Source organism: Lissotriton vulgaris, chromosome 5 (assembly GCF_964263255.1).
Source record: "Lissotriton vulgaris chromosome 5, aLisVul1.2, whole genome shotgun sequence".
Classification (NCBI taxonomy): Eukaryota; Metazoa; Chordata; class Amphibia; order Caudata; family Salamandridae; genus Lissotriton; species Lissotriton vulgaris.
The window spans coordinates 311761229-311784947 of NC_141693.1; the positions used below are offsets into that span (position 1 = coordinate 311761229).

General features: G+C 44.6%; 1 protein-coding gene across 1 annotated transcript in view; it reads right to left on the minus strand.

The window, feature by feature from the left end:
- Nucleotides 1–22982, minus strand: part of MORN1 (MORN repeat containing 1) — a 499511-nt gene extending 476529 nt beyond the window's left edge. Inside the window, exons 1-2 of the mRNA XM_086919389.1 lie at nucleotides 22941–22982; nucleotides 22012–22088 (exon numbers count right to left, since the gene is read on the minus strand). Of these exons, the coding sequence (XP_086775515.1) occupies nucleotides 22012–22088; nucleotides 22941–22982 (119 nt within the window). The remainder of the gene's footprint in view (nucleotides 1–22011; nucleotides 22089–22940) is intronic.
- Between the last annotated feature and the right edge of the window lie 737 nt (nucleotides 22983–23719).

The window sequence follows — 23719 nt, forward strand, 5'->3', positions numbered from 1 at the left end:
AAGAAAGTATGTGCGGTCTGGGTATCAATCAGAAATTTCACGCTGCAAATCACCCCCAGTCAGCAGGCCTGGTTGAGTGCTATAATGGCACTCTGAAGCTGAAGTTGGCCAAGGTGCAAGCGAGCTCTGGTCTTACATGGCCCGATGCCTTACCATTGGCACTTTTGTCCACGAGAACGACAGTACATTCTCGCATGGGACTTAGCCCATACAAGATTGTTTTTGGACGCCCGGCGAATGTCTGGGGTGTGCCGAGGCATAAGAAGTACAGTGATATCGAGTACCCTATGTTGGTTGACTACTTATATGATTTGACTGCTAAATTGCGTGTTCTTCACCAACAGGTCCATAACACTTTGCCTTCAGTTTCTGTAGACGCAGGCCACACGATTCAACCTGGCGACTGGATTCTAACCAGGAATTTCCAGAGGTCAAAGAACTTGGAACCAAGATGGACCGGTCCATACCAAGTCATGTTATAAACTCGGACTGCTAATAAGGTGTTCAGTAAGAAAAACTGGGTACATGGTACCCATTGCAAGAAGATACCTTTGCCCTTACCGTACGATAAGTGGGTCCGGGAAGGTGTTGCCGATTCCGAGAGTGAAAGGGTTCCGAGATTTGTACGTTTTAGTGATGCACATCTGGAATGGACTCAGTCAGAACGTGCGGATGATGAAGTCTTGCAAGAAGCTGTGCCGCCGTGTTTGAGACTTGATACTACTCACCCAGAGACACTCTTTCAGGATCAAACTGTGCCTGGTAAAGAACGCTACAACTTAAGGTCTAAAAAGGACAAATAAAATCTGATTTGTTTTTGTGAATTACACTCTTTCAGACAAGAGACTATTTTTTTTTTTTTTTTAAAACAGATTTTTATTGAGTGCAAAGTAAGCATATATTCTGTAACGCTCTGACACCCAGAGTCGATCACCATCATCTTTAATCCAAATACATATGCAGTAATTTTCTTCTGTTACATTATAGAAAAAAGGAAAGAAATACAAATCAAGGATACAAAGAACTGGTCCCTCCCCCCATCACCCACAACTCCCCTCCCCCCCCCCCCGCGCGCTGCTGCCTGCTCTGCTTAGAAAAAACACATTCAGTGCACGGTACATCACATGCACTGACAATTGTTCGGTATTGCCAAGGTAGTCCGGCTAAATCCGAGGCTGGTCCGTGGTGTCCTCGGGAGGCGGGTCCAGTTCTAGACCACGATAGTCTGCCCACCGTTTCCAAACCCTATAATGTTTGAGCGGGCATCCCCTGGCCACGAAGACTGGCTGCTCCATCCCCATGCAGAAGTCCATGCCCCGCTTCCACACCGCCAGAGAGGGAGCCTGGGGCGCTTTCCATGAACGCGCAATGTCTCGTTTCGCCAATGTTAATCCCAATAGAAGCAAATGGCGTTTGTACCTGTTTCCTCCCACCCCAGCCATAACATGCAGCAGAATCAGTTTAGGGTCCCTCTGAAGCACCCAGGCTAGGACTTCGTCCAAACATCGAAGCACTCCCGTCCAGAATCTCTGCAACGTCCTGCATTCCCACACTGTATGTAGTAGCGTTCCAACCTCCGTCCCACACCTAAGGCAAACCGGGGACGCTATTAGACCCGCCTTTCATAAGCGCTGCCTAGTATAGTATGTGCGGTGTAGGTACCTAAATTGTATGAGTCGCAGGAGCGTGGATATTGCAGCTCCCCTAGGGCTCTCCAGTGCCTCCACCCAGTCCTCCTCATCCAGTTCACCCACGTCTTGTTCCCAAGTTGTTCTGAGGTGCTGCAGGTCAGTGGTGCAGTGTCAGACCACGGTTTGATATATACGGGACAATTTCTTGTCGGGTAATTCCCCCATAAAAACCTTTGCCTCTATCGGGCTAAATTCAGGAAGAGCATCCAACCCCACTATATAGGGCGTCAAAGCATGTTGGAATTGGAGATATTTATCGAACTGGGTTCTCGGCATCTCGTATTCTACGCGCAAGTCATCAAAGGACTTGAGCACGCCCCTGACATAACGTCACCTAAGGTTGAGATGCCGATCACATCTCATCCCTGAAAGCCCATCAAGGTGTCCAACTGGCGCAGGCTGCCATTGTGCCACAGCGGGGTCTCCTGGGTTAGCACGTTCCACCAACCCATTCTACATAGCATCTGCCGCCAGATCTGAAAAACCACCTGTGTGACGGATGGCAGAGATTTCCTGAGGGGCGCTGAGTATAATAGTGTATGGACGGACACTGTGCCCATCAAAGTCCTCTCGTCCGCGTAGGCGGGGTCACGTCTGTCCGCATACCACCAGTCGTTCAGGACCAATAAGTGGGACGCCTGGTAGTAGGAAAGAACATCTGAAGTGGCCAGGCCCCCTGTATAGGTTGACCGGAAGCAGGTCCGCAGGGAAACTCGCGCCGTACCCCCCTCCCACAGAAACCGGCTGAGCGCCGAGTTAAGGCGCCTGAACCAACTCTGCGCAATCAGGACTGGGTGATTCTGCAATTGGTAGATCAAACGTGGGAGCGCCACCATCTTAAAGATGGCTGACCGACCATGGATGGAAAGTGGCATTTTGGACCAGACCTTAATGTCGTCTCGGGTGCGCTCCCATACCGGGGTAATGTTACGCTCCATAGCAGCGGATGCGTCCTCCGACAGGAACACCCCCAAGTATTGCACTCCGTTAGTGGCTATCTGGAGCTCTCCCGCCCAGTCCCCAACAGGCCGCGGGCCGCCCAGAATCCATAATGTAGATTTCTGAGGATTCAAATATAATCCAGATGTTTCACCAAAGATTTGCAGGATTCGCAGGATCCTAGGCCCCGAGCGCTCCAGGTCAGTGAGGAAAAACAGCACGTCGTCAGCGTATAGTGCTATTCTATCCATCACGCCACCCGCCCACTGGAATCCTCTGAGCTGAGCATCTATCCGCACCCACGCCGCAAGGGGCTCCATAGCAAGGGCGAATAGATAAGGGGAGAGGGGGCAGCCCTGTCTCGTCCCACGCTCGAGCCGAACGGAGCGAGAAATCTCCCCCCCCACTCGCACCGCCGCCGTGAGATCTGTATACAGGAGCCGTACATACGCCAAGAAGCGAGGGCCCAGATTAAGACGCCCCAAAAGAGCGAACAGATACGTCCAGCTCAGGGAATCAAATGCCCTGTCCATGTCGGCCAAGAACAGTGCAGCCTGTTCCCCCAGCCTTCGCCAGGCCGACACCGCGACCTGCGCCAGTCGTATATTATGGCGAGTAGCCCGCTGTGGCATAAAACCAGCCTGGTCAGGATGCACCAGGTCGGTAATATACGGCTTGAGTCTATTGGCGAGGGCCTTGGCTAGTACCTTGGCCTCTGTATTGAGCAGAGATATCGGACGATAGGATGCATGAGTCTCTGGGGGTCGCCCTGGCTTAAAAAAAACCACTACCTCCGCATGGCGCCAGTCCAGTGGCAGCGAGCCGTTATCCCGTGCCTCTTCTATGACTGGGCGGACAAGAGACTATTTTTCTTTTTTTTTCGAACCACCATCCGGGTTCAGCTGCAGGGTTGCGGTATAAGACTTAAGGGGTGGCCCACGTATTGCCGAAAGGTCTGCGGTTCTAGGGACGTCTAGGACGCCTGGACGCACACTTGAGTGAAGAAGGAAAATTGCAGCGAGCAGCACGTTAGAGGATGGAGTCTGTTGTAACTGAAAGAGATGCTGAGAGAATAGATCTTAAGACAAGATTTTGTACATTGATACATAGCAAATGTTTTATAATATTGTGCTTTTTGATGTTTTTAAGTATCACATTAGCTTGTGTGGGTTGGACTGTCTATGCTACACAACAGACATCTGCACCCACCTCCCAACCTATGCTTTCTTTCACTACTGTTTCTTTGCACCAGTTTTATACATTGCCTGAACATGAACAGACAAGGTGATCAGAATTTGTCAACAACTCGTTTAAACAGTTGTTGCATCAGCATCAGTTAGTAGTAAATACCACTAATTGTTGGGTTTGTGGTCTTATGCCTCATACGACAGATAAAGGTATGCCATATTTGGTTTTGCCTTTTTCTTTTAATGGGTCTGTGTGGACTTTTCAGACCATGTTTATCTATGTAAATGAGGTACGCCCCTTACGTTCCCTTAAAGATAACTCGACCAATAGTGCCTTGATAAGGGGAATAGTAGCTATAATCCGAGATATTGATGCATATAATGCTATCCATAAGGATGAGGTGCAGGCTTACATTGGTTGGAACGTGACTGGATATAGTACCAGCTTGACAGAGAAGGAGAGACGAAAAAGGTCTCCCCCTATTTGGATTGTACCCCACCGAGGCCATTTTTGTTTGCAAGGTAATGGTCGAAATCTGAAAGCTCAGCTAGGTAAGAGTGTGTGTGCTCAAACCTATGTCTATTCATCTCGGGCTTCTCCACCGTTTGTGCCAGCTAAAGGTACATATTTTGTTTGTCATGACAGAGCCTACACATGGTTGCCACCTGATTTTTCAGGAACGTGTTATGTGGCGTTTCTACTTCGCCCTACATACACTACTGCTTCAGACTATAATAGAACGAGATATGGTAGAGGTGTCTTCAATCAGGAAGATACTGCAGCACACAAACTAGGAAATTTCTTCAAGGGCTTCCAGTCCTTTTGGGGTCCTATGATCACTAGTAGGCATATTCGACAGCTTGTCCGCGTTGTTGAAGCTACTATTAATGAGACAGCAGGTGCTCTTAGTAATGTTACAGCTGAGCTTCAAGCGTACCGCCTTATGACTTTGCAGAACCGTATGGTATTAGACATTATATTTGCAGATCGCGGAGGAGTATGTAAGTTGATTGGATCCAGTTGTTGTGTTTACATTACATTTTTTATTTAATTTAGCTTTTAATTTATTTTTCCCCTGTTTTTAAGGGCTGCTCCCCTATACTTGCATAATATTTGGTTTTGCACTGTGTTTTGCGGGTCCCTGATACCTTTCTTTCTGCCCCTCGGCAGTTGAATTGTTTGGCAGCCATCTTTGGTGAGGGTAGCTCGACCCCCTCATAAGGAGAGTAAACTCAGAGCTCTGCCTTGCTGGAAACACCTCAAACGAAAATTCTAACCTGTGCAGAGCAGTCATACCGCCCTGTGCGCTAAAAGAGAAGTATTGTGCTTGAATTACAAGGGTTTTTAATAATTCCTCGTTTTTTATTTAATTTAGCTTTTAATTTATTTTTCCCCTGTTTTTAAGGGCTGCTCCCCTATACTTCAATAATAATTGGTTTTGCACCGCGTTTTGCGGGTCCCTGATCCCTTTTTTTCTGCCCCTCGGCAGTTGAATTGTTTGGCGGCCATCTTTGGTGAGGGTAGCTCGACCCCCTCATAAGGAGAGTAAACTCAGAGCTCTGCCTTGCTGGAAACACCTCAAACGAAAATTCTAACCTGTGCAGAGCAGTCATACCGCCCTGTGCGCTAAAAGAGAAGTATTGTGCTTGAATTACAAGGGTTTTTAATAATTCCTCGTTTTTTATTTAATTTAGCTTTTAATTTATTTTTCCCCTGTTTTTAAGGGCTGCTCCCCTATACTTGCATAATAATTGGTTTTGTACCGCGTTTTGCGGGTCCCTGATCCCTTTCTTTCTGCCCCTCGGCAGTTGAATTGTTTGGCGGCCATCTTTGGTGAGGGTAGCTCGACCCCCTCATAAGGAGATCATGCTGACGTGCAGCGGTCACGCGCAGCAGGAATGCCGGATTACTGCCGGAGTCATGCCAGAGTCCAGCCCGTCTGCGCCCCGTCCACGCTGAGGACGGGCTGCAGGACTGGCTGCCCATCGACATTTTGCATTCCAACTCAGGTCGGTTAAATCATGATCTTGTTCCCAATCGTCTCACATACTCCGCATTTATTTTAATATCCTTGCGACCCCGTACTCCTGTTTCTTGTACTATTTGTACTCTACCTATCCATTATTTTACTTGTGCAGGTTGTGGCTTCTCTACCGGTAAAATGTCGCTTTCTAAGACGTAAACTGCTAAGGCACATCACCGGGGTAAATGGAAGGCCACTAAGATTCTTCTGCCTTCCCTTCCTCTCCAATTTTGGAGTATTAACTGCAGATCGCTCCCCAAAAACAAATTAAATTTGTTTGATTTCATAAACGAAGAGTTACCAGACGCTTTGTTTTTAACCGAGACCTGGCTTCACGAAAGATCTGGACCTGACATTGCTTTAGCCGTTCCTAACGGCTATGTGATGGTACGTCAGGACAGGGTTTCCGGGAAGGGTGGGGGGATCGCTATTATTTTTAAATCCATCTACCAATGTAAGTTGGAGTCGTTTTCCCTCCCTGGATGTGTGGCCGCTCTATTTAAATTAACGATCGGTCCTCAACTAACGCTTACTGGTCTTCTAATATATCGCCCTCCGGGCAATGCTGGCCCTTGGATATCGTCTTTGGCCGATATTATATCCCCAATATTACTTAAATCGGCTAATTTCACCATTCTTGGTGACCTCAACATCCATTTTGAGGACGCTGAAGGTACCCTCAGTCAGTCATTACTGTCAGATCTCGAAGTCTTCAATCTTTCACTTCGAAACTCTGGGGCCACCCATTCAGCAGGTCACCTGTTAGACCCAATCATTTCTAACTTACCCTATGACTGCTCCCAAAGGGCCCGCCCACTAGAATGGACTGACCATTTTGCGGTACATTTTGTGTTACCTCTTCGTTCATCTAATGCTAAGCCTTGTGCTGGTAAGAGCAAGCTTTCTTATCGGTGGGACAAGCTTAGTATGGTGGCTTTTAATCAACATCTTGCTGAATCTACCCCGGCTTTGGAAAAATCTGGATTAGAATCTAATGCTGCAGTGTCCCAGTGGCTAAGGGATGCTGTAACTGCACTTCTCCCTCCCATATCTAAGAATCACAGATCTCTTTATCCTCCCGCACCTTGGTTCTCAGAGGAGCTAAAATCACAACGAGCCAAGTGCAAGGCATTAGAAAGAAAATGGAGGCGTTTCTATTCAATCCCCAGTAAGGCAGCTTATAAAGAGGCACTCAAAAGATATCATGTTAACTGTAAACTGGCCAAGGCCACTTTTACGGCATCTACGATCACTCAAGCCCAGAATTGTCCGCGGACTCTTTTTACAATGATAAAGAAGCTAACAGGAGCAGACACGGTACCTTCTCCTCCGGCTTTGGACAAACCACAGTGTGATGCCATTGCTGATTTCTTTATTTCTAAGGTGGAGTGTATTCATGAATTTTAGTCTACCTCCCCCCATCTGCTGAGTCCTCACTGGCGGTTACTTCTGGGAGTCCTCCCCTCCCTTCAACGATCATCAACGACTGGTCTTTGTTTGATGACCCTACCTTTTTATCGTGCCTAAATAGTATCAGGTCAGGCTCCCCTTGGTACCCTGTCCCTATGAAAATTTTAAAACTGTTGGACCTCGAGCCACGGAGAGTCCTGATGAGACTTTTGAATACCTCTCTTATAAAGTCTACAATGGCACAGGAGTGGAAACATGCCATGGTCGTTCCCTTGTTGAAGAAGACCGGCGCTGACATCACGAACCTAGCAAATTTTAGGCCCATATCCCTGCTGCCTGCATGTTCTAAAATTTTAGAACGACATGTGAACACCCAGCTTAATTCGTTTGTCGAAAATGTGGGATATCTCCATTCGTCCCAATCCGGGTTTCGCACACATTATTCCACTGAATCCGCACTCCTTGGGGTGACGGAGAGGCTTCGGCACGGTATCGATCGCGGGGAGACCTTTGCACTCATCCTTTTGGATTTGAGTGCAGCGTTCGATACCGTGTCTCATTCCATCCTCCTTGACTCTCTCCACTCCCTTGGTGTTGCTGGATCTGCGCTGGCCTGGATTGCCTCCTTTTTAAGCGGACGCACCTTTCAGGTATTTTCGACCGAAGCTGAATCTGCTGTCTACTCATCAGCATACGGCGTCCCCCAGGGGTCGATCCTCAGCCCTTTGCTGTTTAATATCTACATCAGACCCCTTGCCACCATCGTGGAGGACGCCGGCCTAACAATCTATTCGTATGCTGACGACACGCAGATAGTGTTCTCTCTCTCTAGCAGTGAGGGCCACGAGGTCTCTGCTTTGAAGTCTGGCCTATCACGCGTTGCTGCCTGGATGCACGACCATCTGCTCAAGCTCAACGGTGATAAGACCGAGGTTGTTATTTTGGGCAAACGTAAAGATCTGTGGGGCCCTCGACATTGGCCCTGCAACATGGGTCCTCTGCCAAATCCAACCCCCGTAGCCCGCAACCTCGGCTTTCTTATTGACGATAAGCTCTCAATGAGACAGCAGGTAACAAAGGTCGCTGCAATCTGTTTCTCCATCTTAAGATGGTTGCAGAATATCTTATGGATGTTACCTTGCTCTACTCGGAGAACTGTGGTCCAGGCTCTTGTGATCTCCCGCATCGACTATGGGAATGTGCTTTATCTTGGGGCCGATAAGGCCACAATAAACAAACTCCAGGTGGTGCAAAACTCATCAGCTCGTTTATTGTGTAATGTACCCCAGAGATCTTCTGCAGCCAAGGGTCTGTGTGACCTTCATTGGCTTAAGGTCCCGAACCGCGTACAATTTAAAACCTTATGTCTTCTTTTCAAAATTCGGCAGGGCTCTGCTCCTAAATACCTGCAGAACCTGGTTCAAGTCTATGAGCCTGGTCGTACTTTAAGATCCTCCACCAGTGGCAATCTCTTGGTCCCTAGAATTAAATTGGCCAAAATGGGCGGCCGCTCGTTTTCCTATCTTGGTCCAAGGATGTGGAATGCTCTTCCGCCAGCTCTGAAAGCCGAGACTGATCTCCTCTCATTTCGGAAAGAAATTAAAGACTCTTTTGTTTAATTGATCCTTCTGCACTGTCTGTTCTGTTTGGGCTTTTTGCTTGCTTTCTTCTCTTGTCTGTCCCTGGCGCCGGGAAACCCATTGAGGGTAGCTGTGCGCAATACAAGTTTAGATAATTAAAAATAAATAAAAATAATGCCCCTACAGTGTACCAAGCCATCTCTAGGTTGTATAAAATCTCTGAGTCTATCCATGTAGACGAAGGAGACTGGTCATTGACGGGATGGTTTTGGGGACTGCTGTCCAAATGGGGATGGAAAACTCTGACATTCCTTGGTATGGTTTTAACCATCCTTTTCTCTTGTTGTCTTTGCATCCAGTGTGGTCCCGCCATTTGTAGTCTTTGTGCTACTATGTGTGTTCGGAGACCTGTCCCGAGAGAAGTAGAGAATAATAAGATGATGCTACAGCAACACCTTGATGACCTAATGAATATCGACATAGACCTAGATTCAGATTAACATGCGTCTTAGGTTATTGCCTACGTAATGGTAAAAGGAGGGTCTGAGGTTTTGTAATTCTCGAGTCTGACTCCATTTTGTGCCACTATTTTGTGTTGCCCTCACGTAGGCCTGTGAAGGTAGCCTGGCGAATAAAGTGGCCTGGCCTTCTTAGTTCATGTATACATTAACTAGGTTTCTTTTTGACTCTGAAATGAACTGTAAGAAACTGACCTCTTCACCTGAAACTGACCTCGCAAGGCCAATTTCCCTGATCGATCTTTGTCTGAGATTGCCAATCAATGTTCAGGACATCGTTAACTTTTAGTTTCCTTGCACATGCCTTATCTTGTTCAGCATCTGTTACTGTTTCTTTTTTATGTTTCTTCATTACACAGGTTATGCTTTCAATTATAGGTTTTTCCGGCTTGTGAAGACTGAATTTGGGACATTCCTAATAATTAACTTTTGGGTTGGGATACTGTAAATTGAGTTTTTGTTATGTGATACTTTGTTTGAAAATGTATCTTATTGGCTAGAATTTTTTGCAGTGGGTGTACATTTATAATGTGAATATTGGGTATAAAAGGAGACGTCTCGCCTTAGTAAAATGAGCAGTCTCCTGAGAATTTACACTGTGATGTATTTCTAGGATCACTGTTACTAGCTGCAGCTAATAAACTTGGTCTCTGATGCCATCCAGAAGTATTCCGTGTCTCTGTATACCAAGACAAGTGAACTCGAAGATCTTAGGCGTGCCCCTGACGCCGCTGGGTTAAACCCCGGTTCTTCAACTGGCGCCCAACGTGGCGCGACTTCAGCGGTACTGGTCCAAGCCCGAAGATTGTGAGGAGCCCTGTGAGGAAATTCTGGAGGACGGCTGCCATGGCACCTCTGCTCCGCTTCTTTCAACAGTCCCTCTCTCGCTTTTATGAGTTAAGAACTTTACTCCAATTAAAGTATTCTACCCGAGCTTGTGCTGTTGAGTGAGCACCTTTGAATGTCCAACTGTCATTCTTTGTGACCACTAGTGTGACCAAAAAATAGCTGTGAACCGCTATTACCTCACTCTGAGAAGACACGTGTATGGAGGTGAAGTGTTAGTTGTCCTAAACGTTGGTTTTGGGTGATTACTGACTGCTCTAATCATGCTGCATGGGAAGTGTACTGTGGTAGAAGCTTGTGAGTGAAAATGCATGGAGAAGTTCTAAGCACACTTATAACAGTGCACAAGGAGAGTGGAGTGGAGGTTGTACTGTGAGTGCAGGCTACGGAAGTAGTCTACATTTATGTGTAAGTGAGATGTTTAAGGGTCGTGGATGAACTTCAATTATGGTGCCACAAGCACTGTGCACAGGTCGAGGGAGAAGTAGCTGGACTTAGGATAAGAGGTTGCGAATCGGCTAGTTGTGCACAGTGCAGCATTGTAGAGGAAGGGCTGTGCATATTAGAAGTTCATGTGCATGAAGGCAAGATATGCACCCAGATGGAGGCGATGTGGGCAAGAAACATGACTGACGATAGGACAAGAGTACTGAGATACCAGCTATATGAAAAGAAGTCTAAATTCTTGTCTAGGAAGTGCAATGAAGGAGGCCAGAAAATAAAAAGCTTCATAGTCAGGGGGGGGGAAGCTGCCATGTCCCTTATCCACCAAGAGGTGTCAGCAATCCGTTACTGGTTTTGTAGGTTAGTGAGAGATCAGTGACTGGCAGATGTTCACGTCCAAATCATATAAGCTGCAAATCCATACAGTTCATTAGTAGGTGCTCCCTACTCAAACAACAGTGCGTCATCCATTGCTTACCGAAGGTCTCACTGACTAACATGTCCTATGCGTAGTGGTGGACTTTCCACACCTGAGTAGTTTTCAAAATAGTGGGACTTCTAGTTAGTTTGGTAGGGCAGTGTCCATCTGGGCACAGCTTTAATACTCTTACGTGTGATCTTTTATGTTAAAAAAAGGAGGGGACCATCTTACTTACTGCTCTTCTTGTGACAGGGAAGCCAATGGCTATGATTTGATGGGCATACAAATAAATTCTTATGCAGTAATTTATTGATGCCATAAGCCCCACCGTTCCCCTTGTTCAAGAAAAAAATAATGGTTTTATATTTTAGATTTAGTAAGCGAGTCCAATCTGAGCTGAGTTACACTAATATCTGAAATGAGGGATACCCCAGCCTATGGTGTACATCTTCAGTCACTTTAGAAAGTTAATTTCTGATAAAACGCGTAACCAAAATGTGCAGGGCAAAGCCACTGATTACCATTTCATTCCATATTCAATCAATACAACCAAAGTGTTTTTTATCTAGTAGTAATTCTGTTCTGTACCAGTGCTTTTACTGAATTAGTATCAAGAGTTATTACAATTATGGAATTCCCTACCTACAGAGTTAAGAGCCACTGAGAATAATTTGGAGTTCAGGAGAGCGGTTAATATTTTGGCTATTACCAACATGATCCATCTGAGAATCTGTATGATCTTTTTTCACAAAGACAAGTGGAAATACAAATTCTGGCCTTGTTGTCTACAGGCAGATGTCATGCACTACGCACTACTGATCAAGAGAGAACAAGATCAGCCTACTCCGCATACAAAATCCCCTTCCTCAGATGAAAGGAGAACCCGCTCAGTAAGGGCTTTACAGGTTTCCATCTAAGCTTTTGTTGCTGGGTCAGCATTTGTCAACATATTGTTACCTATCCAAATACGTAGATAGCATGCTATCTGTATGAATAGGTGCTTGGGCACCCCATTTGGGGGTACTATGGTGGTAGTAAGTTGTATGCAAATTCTATAGTGCAGTATGCTGACCCCCAATCCTAAAACCATGAATGACAAAGTGACTTTGATTTAAAACTAATGACTGAATCTCTCGCCTTCCTTTCTATTGAACAGTCCTCCAATGATCACATCTAACTCCTATTAATTTAATCTACCACAGATAAATTGGAGTAAATGCATGGAATGGTTTCTTTAACTAACCCCCAACAACCAACGATAACCAATACTAACCCATAACACAGAATTATCCACTAACCTTGGGCCCTGCAGTAGTGTGCTGCCCACTGTAACGCCCTTCAAGGCCACATCAGGGGTATTAATAGCTAGATAAATGCAATTACAGTACAACACAAAATAATACAACAAGCAGAGCCATTTAAGCACCAGGAAACATCTCCATTGTGGATGCTGACTTAGGGCCTGATTTAGAGTATGACGGATCAGATACTCTATCACAAATGTGATGGACAGCCCATCCACCATATACAAGTGCTATAAAATATAATAAACTTTTATTATGGCAGATAGGATATCCATCACATTTGTGATGGGGTATCCTATCCACCAAACTCTAAATCAGGCCCTTTGTCTTGATTCTGATGAGGCAATAGGCATAGACGAAGTCCTCATGTACCACTTAGTTCCATTTGAAATTAATTCATTTCTATCTCTGAATGCCTATTAAGACATTCAAAAAGTCATAGTCGGCACCTGTAGCATGTTTGGGTGGGGTTGGTGGGGCAACGTGGGTAGAAGTATGGTTCTCTCCATTTGTGATGGGTGAAGGAAACTATGTTAAAAGGATTCTCTGTTCACTCTAGGGACCTGCAACAGGCATGGGAACATTATGAGGTACTTTCAAGTGAAGAGGGGGAATGCTAAAAGCTTCTGCATTAGGATGTTTATTTAGTGCTGCTTTTACCAAGAAAGAGAGAAGCAATAATGGCACTATTTGGAGTTACTAAGTGTTGTCCAACATTCTGCATTTAGAAGATGAATGAACTCTGTTTTAGTAGCGTGCAGACCAAATGTACAATTATGGTCTTTTTGTCCCATGTCTGCAAACTATTAGTTGATTGACAAGTGTAGATACATTTAATTTGCTAATGTTAATGCAATTTACAGTTTATAAACACTGAAATGTATAAGATTTAGGTGTATATAAACAAGTACTTTGGTTTATGCCACATTATGTTTATTCATTTGGTAACTAAAAGTAATTTGTGTCATTGTGTTACCGAGATATCACCCAGTGGCAACACTGTTTCTGGGTACGTGTACAGAGTGAAATGTATTGTACTATTCACTCCCAGATGTAAATGAGTGAGTGAATGGCGTTTACTGTGAGTACGGGTTGTTTTTTGACAGTGGATGTCCCCTTGTACTGTGAGGTGCACTGTGGAGTGCCACTGCATGTACTGAAGTTGATCCTGCTTTGACAAGACAGTGAAACCTGTTTGGAATGTGTCACACAGCTTGGCTACTGTGACGTGCTTTGTGTGTGTGTGGTAACAAATCTGGTAGTTTAACATTGTTATAAGGGTGTAACCAGGTACATTATATTTTGTTGTGATGTGGGGGTGAGAGGGTTCATGTGTTCTTTGTTTCTACAATGTTTGACTTCCTGAAGACACACAAACAGTGTACTGTCAATGTTACTGTCAATGCAAAAAATGTCAATCTATGTATGCATGTGTGCATGTGTGTGTGTATATATATATATATATATATATATATATATATATATATATATATATATATATATATATATATATATATATATATATATATATATATATATATATATATATTATGGTCATGTGAGTTAAAGCCCAATAAAATCTGGGAGAGAAAATGTTCCTGTGAGTGCTGTTGCATTATTTTGTGTACCTTGAGCTTGGGGATTTGCAGATCCGCGTGGTGTCCGTCACCACGCAACAAAGCACCCGATCGCGAGTGCAAGGGAACCAAGACTGAGATTGAGCACGATATATATATATATATATATATATATATATATATATACATACATATATATATATATATCCAGCTCCCCACACAAGTAGAATGGACCAGCACTCACTTTACTCAAATCTTTTTAAAGATTTATTGGCAAAATAAATTCAACAAACAACGCGTTCCGGCAATCCTGCCTGTGTCAATGTCGGTGGGCACCGTTGTCATGGTGACATTTAAACACATCAATTGGTTGTCATTTAGAAAACGGACAAACAAACTTTTGCATCACTGTGGGTGCCACCTTTGAACATATTATGAGACATGATTCATGCTTTACTTAATAAAGCAATATATGTATATTCCTTATCACACACATATCGTTTCTAATTAAATCATAAAGTGAGTGATTTTAAGCAATCCTATGTACACTATTTACAATATTTACACATACAGCTTACTATATATATATATATATATATATATATATATATATATATATATATATATATATAAGCACAGCCGCCGCGTTTCACTATTCTCATTAGCACCACTTAAAGAGATCATTATCAACAAGTAGACCTTTTAACTCAATATTGCCCTGGATGGGCTTATATGTGTCTACTATTTTCTCATTGAAAATAATACATACATGCTGAAGACCTAAATGGAAATCGTGCTACCATATATTACATTGACCACGCTGTATAGTGTATCTCAATCTTGCCCTGAATGGGCATGCGTTTACTCCATAGGATGTTGTACCCTCTTGAGTCCCTTCAATAGGTCCTTGACTGGCCCAGATAATGCCTGCAGATCTATCAGGTCCCTAGGTGAACAGCAAGTTCCTCCCGCTGTTCAATCCACCTGGAAATTTGCACTGGAGGTCTATAATGAATCTTGACTCTAGCCTCCTTAATCTCTTCAACCTGTCCCCTCCTCTGACATCTCTGGGAACGTGGTCAAGGCAATAGTACTGCAGGAGCGTTCTATCGCTTCTGTGACGGCTCGCAAAAATTCTGAGCAACCGGATAGTTTGTGTCATTGCTGGCAATGGCCCTTTGGTGTTATAGGATCCTCATCGTCACCTGATTAATTGGGCTCCCCACTTATCGGAGGTTGCACGAACAAATCAAGCCATATACCACAAATGTGGTACTGCATGTCATGGATTTGGTGATCTTCCTTACTGTTTTCATCCTAGGCACCTCATATGAGGTGACCCTCTTGCTGGTAGCACATGCCCTACATTTACCACAGGGAAAGGAGCCATGTAGGTCCACCAGACCCTGTTGTTTCTTGACTGCCCCCAAGTGACTCTCCACTAGGTGATCTTTTATGGACCTAGACCTCCTGAATGTTATGCTTGGTCTCTCTGGTAGATCTCTCCCGGTCATTGCATGTGATTTAACAATGCGCCAGTCTTATTCATGATTGCCCTGCCATCCCCTGCTGCATTGGAGTATCTCGTGATCATCCTACAATTGTAAGTCTCCACATTCTTTTTTCTTTTGCCTTCACCCAGTATAAGTTCAGTCCTGTTCTTACTCTTTGCCTTGAGTTGTGCTGCCTGTAACGTTTTCTGTAGGTAACCCCTCACTTTAAAACAACCCAGACTCTGATTTGCAGCTTTTGAGTAATCTTCTGGCCTTGAGCCATTTCTACTGATCCTTGAGAGTTCCCCATAGGGGATACTCTGGATCAGATTTTGTGGGTGACTACTGGTCCCATGTAGGACTGAATTGCCCGCTGTCTCCTTCCCACATAGGGCTGTGTGTAGTTTGTTCTCACTCGCAAAAACTTTCAAGTCTAGGAAGGTTACTTGTGTGGTGCTCAACTCTCCTGCAAACTTGAGGTTTAAGTTATTTTCATTAAGACTGGAGACATATTGTTTTGCAGATTCCATTGACCCACTCCAAATTATGAAGAGGTCGTCAATGTACCTCCTCCAAAACACAATATTGTCCACCCACTCATCCACCGTATCGGCCCAGGCCACCTGCTTCTCCCACCAGCCAACTAACAAGTTCACATAACTGGGGGCGAAGCAGGTGCCCATTGCTGTACCCTGTATTTGTCTGTATCTTTGGTCCTGGAAAAGGAAAATGTTATTATGTAAACAGAAATAAATAAATTCTTCCAACATTTTGCTATGTTCCAAGAACTGTTGGGGCCTTCCCCTTAAAAAAATCTTACGGCTTGAGTTCCAGACCATCGTTGTGTCTTATACTGGTGTACAGACTTAACACATCAAGAGTCACCATCACAAAATCAGGTTCCTATTCAATCCCTTGTATCTGCCTTAAAAAACTTTTTGTCCTGTGTATACAAGGACAACTGTAGTACAATATATATATATACATATATATATATATATATATATATATATATATATATATATATATATATATATATATATATATATATATATATATATATATATATATATATATACACACACACTGGAAAAAATAAGGACGTTATAGTTAGGCTAAGATTTTGCTCATAAAAAATCACTGAAATTCAGCAGCTATAGTTACCTGAGCTAACTAAAACTTATGTCCCCCACAATGCACTGCTTATGACCTCACATATTACATCACTCATGACATAGTCAGTGGCATCACTGATGGCATCGCTAATTACATCACTGATGACATCATCAAGTGAGTGTACGCGTTTTTAAGAGTTTATGAGTGTTAAACATATATACTAACCAACTAAAAAAGTTAGATTAGTAAACTAGTTGTACTATAAATGAGTGATACTATCTCTAAAATGTGTGATCTGAGTGGGTATGTGACTGTCTGTATCAGTGTGTGAGTGGATGTGTGAGTGGCTGTATGGGTGTGAGTACATGCACGAGTGGCTGTATGGGTGAATGCATGGATTTCTGACTAGGTCTGTAGGTGTGTGAGCGGTTGTATCAGTGGTTGCATGGGTATCTGGGTGGGTATCTGAGTGGGTGTATGGATGTGTGAGTTGCTCTATGGGTGTGTGAGTGGCTACATGGGTGTATAAATAAGTGTGTGAGTAGCTGTGTGCGTGGGTGTGTGAGTGACTGTTGGTGAGTGAGTGGGTGTGTCACTGGCTGTATGGGTGAATGGCTATGTGAGTGATTGTATGGGTGAGAGAGTGGGCATCTGCATGGCTAAATGAGTGAGTGACTGGGTGTGTAAATTAAGCAAGGGCGAATTTTGCGAATTTGCGAATTCGCGATCCGCAAACTTCGCGAATTTGTGCGAGTTTGCAGATTTTTATTTTTGGGGTTTTTTTTGGGCGAGACCGTGATGCGCCCTCTGGTTCATCACTGCCACCCTCTCGTTTTTTATGCCCTTCTGCCCTCTGTACCACTCGTTTTTGTGCCTTTCTGCCCTCTGCCCCACTCGTGTTTGTGCCCTTTTGCCCTCTGCCCCACTCATTTTTGTGCTCTTCTGCCCTCTGCCCAACTCGTTTTTGTGGTCTTCTGCCCTCTGCCCCACTTGTTTCTGCCCTCTGTCCCACTCGTTTTTGTGCTTTTCTGCCCTCTGCCCCACTCCTTTTTGTCCCCTTCTGCCCTCTGCCCCACTCGTTTCTGTGCCCTTCTGCCCTCTGCCCCACTCATTTTTTGTCCCCTTCTGCTCTCTGTCCCACTTTGTGCCCTTCTGCCCTCAGCCCCACTTAGAATGGCGTCGACAAGCTGCCAGCGCCATTCTAAAATAGCTACAAAGTCAGCTTCAACAGGAAGCACTAATAGATAAAGTAAAGCAGGTGCTCGAGTTGAAGCTCAAATTCAGTTACACAATCATTAATCACCTCAATTTTGGGGTGATTAATGATTGTGTAACTGAATTTGAGCTTCAACTCGAGCACCTGCTTTACTTTATCTATTAGTGCTTCCTGTTGAAGCTGACTTTGTAGCTATTTTAGAATGGCTCTGGCAGCTTGCTGGCAGCTTGCCGGCGCCATTCTAAAATAGTTACAAAAGTCAGCTTCAACTTTTGACCCAATCTGTTCCGCTCGCGGATTTTGCGGGAAATTTGCGAATCTCGCGGATGGCGAATTTGCCAAAAATCCGCAAAATCCGCGAGCGGAACGGATTTTCCGCCCATGCTTAGTGTAAATGACTGTATGGGTGAGTGAGTGGCAGCTGTATGTGTGAGTGGTTAAGTGAGTTGTGTGTGAGTGGTTGTATTGGAGAGTGAGTGTCTGTGTGAATGACTATATGCGGTCGGGTGAGGATCGAACAGGTAGTACCGAGTGGGTTTGCCGATAGGAACAATGTTTCCACGAGGCGATCCTGCCCTCACCTGAGACCATAAAGTGAAACTTAACACTCATACATAAATACGAATAGGATACAAATCGTATATATAAAAACGCATGTTTAACCATTAACAGCGCATAGTACAACAACTATTTTTGAAAAACAACCTATTTATTTAAATATAGGAGTGGAAAATACAGGGCTGGACCCTGTATGGTCCTGATGAAAAGCTTGGGGAGCTTGAAACATGTCGACCACAGAACACTGATCTAGCCCAAATTTAAGGTTAGAATACAGTGTTACCCCATTTTAACATACCAAACTAGGAGCAGAATAAATTGTTGAGGCCCACTAGCACGGTATTTTTAATCACACACCCACTCCACCACCACAACACTTTACACCACACATAGCCGTTTCACAAAATAGTGCTCCCGCGTAGTCCGCTAGTCGTAGCACGCCCCTTTTCGTAGAGAACTGGGATGGCCCCAATGATGAAGCATGTCACCGTGGGGAAACCCCGGTGAGTGAGGGGACTCTAGAAAGAAATTTTTCCTTCTCATTTTGGTACACACTGACAAAATTGGCAGTAACCATACACACCAACTAGGTCTCTGAACCCTTCAAAGTGGGTTCCTGATTTTCTGTATGGGTGAGGGAGCAGATATGCAAGTGCTTGTATGGATGTGTGAAAGGGTATGTTAGTGGTTGTGTGGGTGTGTGAGTGAGTGGGCATGCTTGTATGGGTGAATGAGTGGCTGTATTTAGAGGCTGTAAGGTTGTGTGAGTAGATGTGTGAGTGACTGTATGGGTGAGTGACTGGTTGTATAAGTTGGAGTTTTTGGGAGTGAATGGTTGAGTGAGTGGGTGTGTGAATGGCTCTATGGAAGAGAGAGTGGGCGTGTGAGTATTTGTATGGGTATAGGAGAGGTTGTGAGGGTGGGTGTTTGAGTGAGCATACAAGACACTGTATGGAGGCATGAGTGGGTGTGTGAGTGGTTCTGTGGATGATGTCATAAGTGATGTCACTGACCAAGACATGAGCGATGTAATATGTGCGGTCATTTGTAGTGCATTGGGGATGTAATTATAGTTTGCTCAAGTAACTATAACTGCTGAATTTCAAGGGTTTTGTAAAATTGAAATCTGAGCCTAACAATAAAATCTCTGTAAACCTTTGTTTTTTTCAGTGAATTTCTACGTTGTTTTAAAAATCTATTTCCAAACTATAAGGACCCTGTAACCTTTGGTTTTTTAAGCGAATTTCTATGTTTTTTTAAGAACTAAGCACGTTTGCAAAGTGGTGGAGAAAGGGTATGGGGCTGCAACCAGCTCTCAGCAATCATGCTGTGTGGAACTTACTGTTGGTAAAAGCAGGGCTTCTTCACCCACAAGAACTCTCAGCATCCAAAGGGACTTCATACCCCAACAAGTAGTATGCCAGGAGGCACATTTGCAGAGTGGTGGAGAAACGGGCAGGGCCTCTGACGTTCTCTCAGCAATCACACTGTGTGGGACTTATTTGAGGTCAGTATGGGTTGTTGGCCCCACAAGGACCCTCAGCATCCATCCAAGAGAACTTCATCCCCAATCAGTAGTGCATCAGAAGGTGTGTTTGCAGAGTGGTGGAGAAAAAGGGATGGGGCGTCGGATGAGCAAACAGAAATCTCGTTGTGTGGGACTTACTAGAGGTATCAGACGGGGTTGTTGGCCCCCAGGACCCTCAGCATCCAAGGGGACTTCATCCTCCAACCAGTAGTGGGCCAGGAGGCGTGTTTGCAGAGTGGTGGAGAAAGGGGGCGGACCTTGGATGACCTCTCAGCAATCCCACTGTGTGGGACTTACTGGAGGTAACAGGAATAGTTGTTGGCTCCCAAGGACCCTCACCTGCCCACGGGACTTCATCCACCAACAAGATGTGCCTATTACCCAACAAGATGTGACTACAAGGGCTAATTGGCTGACCTCCTCTTCATACCCACAGAGGCATAAAAGGCTCCCACCATTTTGAAGCTGCACCTGGACCCTGCCTGAGGGAGTCCTGAACCCCCAAGAGGTGTCCCACCATCCCTGGGCCCTTGGTTGTGCTGCTAAAGGTACCCAGATGGGTAATTTCCAAAACAGAGGACTTAGACAAAATTTGGCCCAAAAATGCTCTGAGATCTAGGAGAAGGGCAGTACCAAGCTGCTCGCCCATCCGCTCGAGGTTCATCGCCGGTCGGATTGACTTTGCAGCTTCTACTCTACATTCTTTTCAACAGTCCTTCACTAAAGGGGTATCTGACCTTGTGGATTTATCTTCGGTTACAACCCTCTGCCTTGTACCACTGGCGATTTTTTACTTCGATTTCGGATACTAAGTCCAAAGGTGAAATATTCTTCATCGCAAGTTTGCTCCAAGGCCATCCGACAGCAACGCTTCCTCCTCAGATACTACTGCAGCCTTGCCTTGCTGAACTTATACCTCCTCAAACATTATTATTCAAGATTTTTTCAAAGTCCGTAGGTATGTGCTGACCGGTCCCCATCCACTTCTTGTATCCAAAGAGTGCTCCTTCGCAGTCAACAATAACTTTCGACTTTGACCCAGTCTTGTGTGACTAGATGTCTGCGATTGGCGTTTTGAACTTTTAGTTGCTAGTTTTTAATAAAAGTGTTTCAAATTCATAACTCCGGTTCTAATCATTAGAGTTTTGTTGTGTTGTGTTTTTTCTTTATTACTGTTTATGTGCTGCATACATTCTTTACACATTGCCTCTAAGTTTAGCCTGACTGTCTTTTGTGCCAAGCTACCCAGACTAAGCACAGGTTGAATTAGTGACTTTTTTGTGGATCACCACGCACTGGGATTGTGGCCGTTGCTTGACCTGGGCTCACACCCCAGTATATATATATATATTTCTTGTTGACTGTCTTGGATTTATATATATTTACATTGGCGATGGAGCTACAATGCTGGTGTTTGAGGGTGCACGTTGGCACATGTGCAAGGTGAGTTATAAAGAACTCCAAAAAGCTTTATGTGGGCAGTCAGCAGGAGTGGGGAGCTTCTACCCGAACAATAGTTTGTTCTTTGTCACTCGTAACAAGCAGAGTGCATGGAGTTACTTGTTGCAAAATAGGGATGTTTGGCTTTTAGCCGGAGTAGGGTACCTGCTGCCGTTCATTGCGCTTACTTTGTCATGTATCAAGCTGGGGTATGGAGTCACTGGTACCAGCAATTTTGCCTCAAGGCAAGTACGTCTTATTGGTTGCAAGAGTGAGGAAGCCACAGCTGCAATTCCTGTAGTGTAGTGTGTAGGGAATAGTTTTGAAGTTAGCAGTGTATTTGTAGTTATGCTGTCAATCTGGACTGTGCAGGTGTCTGACAAAAGCAGTACAGATATTTGTGCAAACTATCGCATCAAGGAAGTGCAGCGCCCACTCTGAATATGCTCAAAGTTTACCATATGGATTCCTGACACACCTCTATCAGTAAGCATTTCCAAATCAAACAAAATGATGCTAAAGTAGATTTTTGCTCAGCACGAAGCGGAAGACTGCGCCACAGGACGGATACACCAAGGGCAGGGTGGGATAAAAGAGGGCAAGTGCTCAGAATAGAAACACCTGCCAGGAAGGAGTCTCTTGCTGCGGGGATCCGAGGGGAGTGTGTTAAATGGAAAGCAGCGCCAGCCGAGCAGCAAGAAATTCTGATTCACACCTACCTGCTGTCTCCAATCTTCTCCTGCGAGACTGTCAACTTCTCAGCTGATATCCTGCCACTTGGCTTTTTGCCGGCTTTCTAGAGTAGGAGGACAAGGGAAAACAGACGTAAATATACACTGACTATATACACGTGTTCGACTATCTAGGCAAGCTGACAACAACGGCTTTTAATTTCAAGTGTATTTTACTTCAATTTGTAGCTCGTGCTTTCGACTTCATTCCCGAGTCCACGAGCTCCCTCGCAGACGGCTCTATATGCGACACAGTGGAGGGAGCAATTATCTCGAATCTTCTACAGCGGAAGACATGACAGCGCGTGTATGTGTACACGGCGAGACAGAGAACCGCATGACATTATGCCTCGAGCAAAGACACATTGCTTCCCAAGACCTGTTTTTTTCTTTCACCAGACGTCACTCTCCCAGTCATTTTCTGTGACATATTTCCTCCCAGGTATTTGTCATTCTGCTTTCCTTACTTCTTGGGATTCCTAATAGCGGTGTTTTTGAAAAAACAACAGAAATGCACATACGTGCTTACAACAGGGGCCAACTGTCTGTGTTTTGCTGTACTGGGTGCTGAAATTGGAACATTTTACACCTCGGCCCGCCCCATTACAAGTTAAGTGCTAATTGGGCCAGTAAATCCTGACCTGATTCCGAAATAAAGATTCTAGCCAGTAATTCCAACTGTGAGGACTAGAATTGCAAGCATTCAGCAAGGGCCTCGCGTTTGGAAAGGCCAGAACCTGTAATGTACCCGGTATCTCTGGGTTCATTACTGAGATCAAAATTAGAGTGCAAAGGAAATTTGTACCTGAAATGATTTCCCCTAGAAATACCGAATGCAGATGTACCAGACCTCGAATTACTGGACCAGGAATTATCGTGCGAGGCAAAAAAAAGTACGAAAACGTGAAATGCATCACCAGGGTTGAGCAGAAAGTAGATCCAACTTCTTGAACAGTCATTTTCTGTCACTTTCAGACACAGACAAATACACAAGCTTCCAAACCACAGCATACTGTCCGGACACCAGACACATGGGGGAAAAACACAATAACATCCAATTTGAAGAATCTAGAGAACAGGGCAGAGGATAATACAGACATGCCCAGAAATGCTACCAGGGCCAGACAAATCAATTATGCTGCACCAGCCACAATAGAACCGACCATAGCAAGTACCACTTCCAGGTCAGGTCCTTTTCACAAGCCTTGAGATAACTGCAGGGGATGAGCCTATCCAGAGAGGGGGGAGGAGGATTGGCATACCTAACCAGTGGTCGAAGTGGGGAAAAAAAAGTTGGGGAACTGTGGGTGGAGAATCAGGGGGCGGGAATAACCGAAGATTGAATCAGTGGGCGGAGTCAGGGGCGTGGCTAGAAATAGCAAAACATACCAATTTTTAGTACGTTTAGCATTTCACTGACCAGTTACAGCTTATAACGTTATTTAATTAAAACAATGGATAAACATGTTTGAGCTTTAATTCAGGGAAAAAACAAACACTCATAGGGAATACAGGTTTATGTAAAGCGTGTGAAATATAAGCAGGAACAACATGTTACCTTAATGCGTTTACTTAATGTTCAGAAATCCATGATTATTTTTTGTCTCAAACATTGAGGTCATGAATACAGGGCTCCTCCTGTACACATGTGTTAAGCAGGGCTCAGAAGAGAAAGGGACTCTTCAGGAGAATCTAG